The sequence below is a fragment of the Triticum aestivum genome, chromosome 7B (genome assembly GCF_018294505.1).
Source record: "Triticum aestivum cultivar Chinese Spring chromosome 7B, IWGSC CS RefSeq v2.1, whole genome shotgun sequence".
Lineage (NCBI taxonomy): Eukaryota > Viridiplantae > Streptophyta > Magnoliopsida > Poales > Poaceae > Triticum > Triticum aestivum.
In genome coordinates, this window is record NC_057813.1 from 11,700,404 (window position 1) to 11,704,255 (window position 3,852).

The 3,852-nt window shown below is 50.3% G+C and overlaps 1 protein-coding gene across 1 annotated transcript; it reads left to right on the forward strand.

Moving 5' to 3' along the window:
* Positions 1 to 265: 265 nt before the first annotated feature.
* LOC123161510 (uncharacterized) lies at positions 266 to 3,484 on the forward strand. Its single transcript, XM_044579332.1, has 3 exons — positions 266 to 1,695; positions 1,820 to 2,096; positions 3,258 to 3,484. Exons 1-3 carry the CDS (start codon positions 1,630 to 1,632, stop codon positions 3,296 to 3,298), a joined length of 384 nt encoding a protein of 127 aa, XP_044435267.1. The 5' UTR covers positions 266 to 1,629; the 3' UTR covers positions 3,299 to 3,484.
* Positions 3,485 to 3,852: the final 368 nt, after the last annotated feature.

The window sequence follows — 3,852 nt, forward strand, 5'->3', positions numbered from 1 at the left end:
AGCAGTTCCATCACGGCCAGCACGTGCGGCTGCGCAGCCGCGTGCACGGCACATACCTGCACGCCGACGAGGACGGCCATGGCGTCAACCTCCGCTTCCGCCGGGAGTCTATGAACGCGGCTTGGGCGGTGCACCGGCACCCGGGCAAGGACGGACAGTTCCTGCTCCTCCACAGCGCCGCCTACGGCCACTACCTCGCCGCTACAGATGTGCCGGCGCCGCCCGGCCACCGCGGGCTCCGCGTCGAGCAGCGCGACTACTCAGGCTGGACGGAGCGAGCGGGCTTTTCGGCCCGCTCGTGGCCCGTTCGGGACCGGACCGTTCGGTCCTGGCCCGTTGAAGAAATTAGCCGGTCCGGTTACAGAATTTGGGCCCGATATTTTGTCGGTCCGGTCCGGTCTTTGACCGAGCCGACCGAGCGGACCGAAGCGCGCTGCAGGCCGTTCCTTGTCATCGCGGCCACCACACGCTCTGGCCGGCGAGATCCGCGCGCTGGGTGACCGACGACCACGCCCCGCCTTCCCTCTCCCGCGTGGGCGCGCCCCTCCTTGATTTGTTTCCGTTTATTGAGTCGAACAAAGAAGAGAACTCAAGTCGCGCGTGAGGTAGAAGAGAACAGAAAATAGAAAGAACACGCCATCACACCCTTAATTATCTGAGAGTCACACAGGGGCAAGAGGCAGTCACGCCCTACCGTTTGGTTTTTCCTTTTAATCAATCGACAGAAAATATATAGAGAGAATGAGATCAACATGATTCGATCCGATAATTTAGGCGCTTCCCACGACAACTCCTCGCTGTTGTTCCTTTTATTTGCAAGTAATTAGTAATGAGAGAAATAAGTTCGATCGGATAATCAGGCGCCATCCCATGACGCAGTTTCCTCTTATTCAGACGAACATGCAAAAAATAGAAGGAACAAGAGAGAAAAAATGGTTGGATCCGACAATCACGGTGTCATCCCACGATTATCTTCACGTCAGAATTAATCCACCAATCACGGCAAGGCTCATATAAGGAAAATCATGGGCCCATGCACGCGCTAAATCACTTGCATGCAACGGAAAAAACTGCTAAAGATATACTTGCGGACGCTCGATACTAACCGTCGCGCCGCCCCCTCTCCCCCGCGCGGCCGCGCCGCTCCCTCTCTCTCTCTCTCTCTTGTGCCTCTCCTTCACACCGCCGCGCCGTCAACAGGTGCGTCTTCTCCGGCTCCGGCCACCGTGCTGCTTCTCCGACACCTCTCCGACATCCTAGGCCCACATGCAGTGACTGGACGTCGCCGGGACCGTGAGGACCGCCGGTCCGCACCGAGCTTCTCGTCCGCCGGTCCGGTCCCTGAAATCTGGACCGCTGCCCTGATCGGTCCGGTCCGGACCGGACCGCCGGCAGCCGGTCCAATCGACGGCTCGGACCGGGACCGGACCGGCCCGGACCGTGTCCACCCTGAGCGACTACTACCATCCTGAGGTGGAGCCACTCGTTTGGCAGGCCATCCTGTCAAAATCCGAGGAAGAGGTCTACCTCCGCAACATCGGTGGCGCCTGCCTCCGCGCCAACGGGAGGTTCTGGAACACTGACGCCACCATCGACTACATTGAGGACCTCGACAACATCAGCAGGAAGATGCTCTGGGTTGTGGAGCAAATCCCCGCCAGGGAGGTCATGCCTCCCCTTCCACGTCCGATTGGGGTGAGCCCGTTCCTTGATTCTTCCCCAATTTGAGTGAATTGGGTTCTTGGATTTTCTTTCATTCGCATGCTCTGTTTCTTTGGCTTCTTTGATTTGACCATGGTTGTCTGGGACTCAACTGCAGCTTCCCCACCCAATGTTGCGGTCGCGGATGATCATGTACATGTGGCGGAACATCCTCGGGGGCCTCATCACCTGCGGCTCGTTCGTGTTCTGGGGGAGGTCCGTGTTCCGCCTGAGGAATCAGCTGGTCAGGCGGCTGCGCCCCATGATAGACTTGGACGACCCCGAGCTCGTCATGGGCCTCCCCACACGTGATGGCCGGATGTTTCCACTCGTCGTCGACCTGCCCAGTAGCGGCCATACCCTCCACATCTTCCTCACCATCGCCGGGACGCCTGGTGAGAAACCTTCCTAGTATTCTCCTTTGGCAAGAAACTCGTATTCGCACTAGTCTTGAACTACTAGTCTGAATTCTGAAAAAGCAGTTTACTGAAACCGGTGTAGTCTGAAACTTTTGATAATTTGTTTCAGCCTTTCGGTTAGTAGTTAAGACATGGAAATTGTCAGTAGAAGTTGCTGAATTAAATCAGTAGGAGGTCAACAGGCATGGCATTGTGCCGGTTGGGTTTACCGTTTATGGGAATAGTCGGAACTGCAGTACGATTATAGATATCAGTAAATTGTATTTATGGACAGATGCTAGAATGTTGCTGAATGTTGTTTGTAGTGTGTGTGTCGGGGGACGGGGGGCATATGAAGAGGTCGGTGACTAGTAAAGGTTTGGGTATTCGAAACCACTAGTCTGGAAAACAGTTTATGTGGTCTGAAACTTTTCCTAATGTGTTTCAGACTTTCAGTAAAAGTTGTTGAATCAAATCAGTTCTTTGATGCTATTATGGACAGATTTAAAATCCACACTAAACCTTGATATGGGAACTATTCGTTTTGATGCTACTGTGCTTTAATACGATATGCCTCTAGTGGAAGGCTTTGGAATTTGAAAACCCAAATCAGTTCTGTCTGCCTAGTTCAGCTTCACATAGGTTTCTATTTTCTAGCCTACAGTAATTGTTCCGAACTTTTGATAATCTGTTTCAGACTTTGAGTTACGAGTTAAGACATGGAAATAGTATGAACTGTTGTTGGATTAAATCAGTACGTGGTTAACAGGCACAACATTGTGCCTGTTGGGTTTATGGACAGATGCTAGAAGGTTGTCTGAAGATAGTTGTTTGCTAGAGGTGGGGAATCATTTCATAAGTAAAAAATCCACACTGAACCTTGTTACGTAAACCAATGGTTTTGATGGTACTATTCTTTGACTCACACTATTCATTTCTTCAATTTAATACGATATGCCACTAGTGGTAGACTTCGGAGCCAATTGTTCATAATGATTTCTATTTTTTAGCCTACTGTAATTGGTTTTTAGCCCACAGCACTTTACATTGTTTTGAGGTTTTGTACATCAGCTTTCTTTTTTATCTTCTTATTTAAAGCTGTTGCAGTACCTGTGACACATAATGCCTAACAGTTTAACTATTTTCCTGGTAATTCAGCCCACGAGGAGCTGCGGTATGCGGATGTCGATGCAGAGTAGAGAGATGCCCCTAGAAGTCGCCTTCCTGTCCACCTCTTCAGAAGTGTCGCCGCCTCGGGCACGACGACATAAGAGCCCAGTTCCTTTCATAGAGATATGGGTTCAGGAAAACCCAGCAGTTCATGTGTTCCTGCTACTTAAACTTGGTTTGTTCTCCTGACAGTAGGAAACCTATTTGCTTTGCCATCACGGTCCTAAAATTCTGAAACTGTTTGTACAATGGTGCAGTGGCATTGGTCTGTAATGCGTTGACAATGGCTACTACTTAATTGTTGTTAGCCCCATTTCTCTTAGATGGAGAACAGATGTGGTGGTTCTTAAAGTTTTGTTATTCCGCATACACCATGCATGTTTGGATTTTACAGTATTTTCACCTGTTGAGTTTTGTTATTCCGCTTAAAGTTTTGTTATTCTCTTAAATGAATTTGTGTTTTCATGGAGACCAGAGTTCTGATCATGGTCAGGTTAATGCACCCGTACACGACTTGCTGCATTTTGCTGCGTGCGTGGTGTATTTGATTGCATTTTACTTGCGTGCGTGTTAGCTTATGGTA

Coding starts and splice junctions, on each gene's coding strand:
- LOC123161510 (XM_044579332.1), top strand. CDS start 1,630: ATGCTCTGGGTTGTGGAGCAAATCCCCGCCAGGGAGGTCATGCCTCCC. Junction 1,696..1,819: donor CCCTTCCACGTCCGATTGGG/GTGAGCCCGTTC, acceptor ACTCAACTGCAG/CTTCCCCACCCAATGTTGCG. Junction 2,097..3,257: donor CACCATCGCCGGGACGCCTG/GTGAGAAACCTT, acceptor CTGGTAATTCAG/CCCACGAGGAGCTGCGGTAT.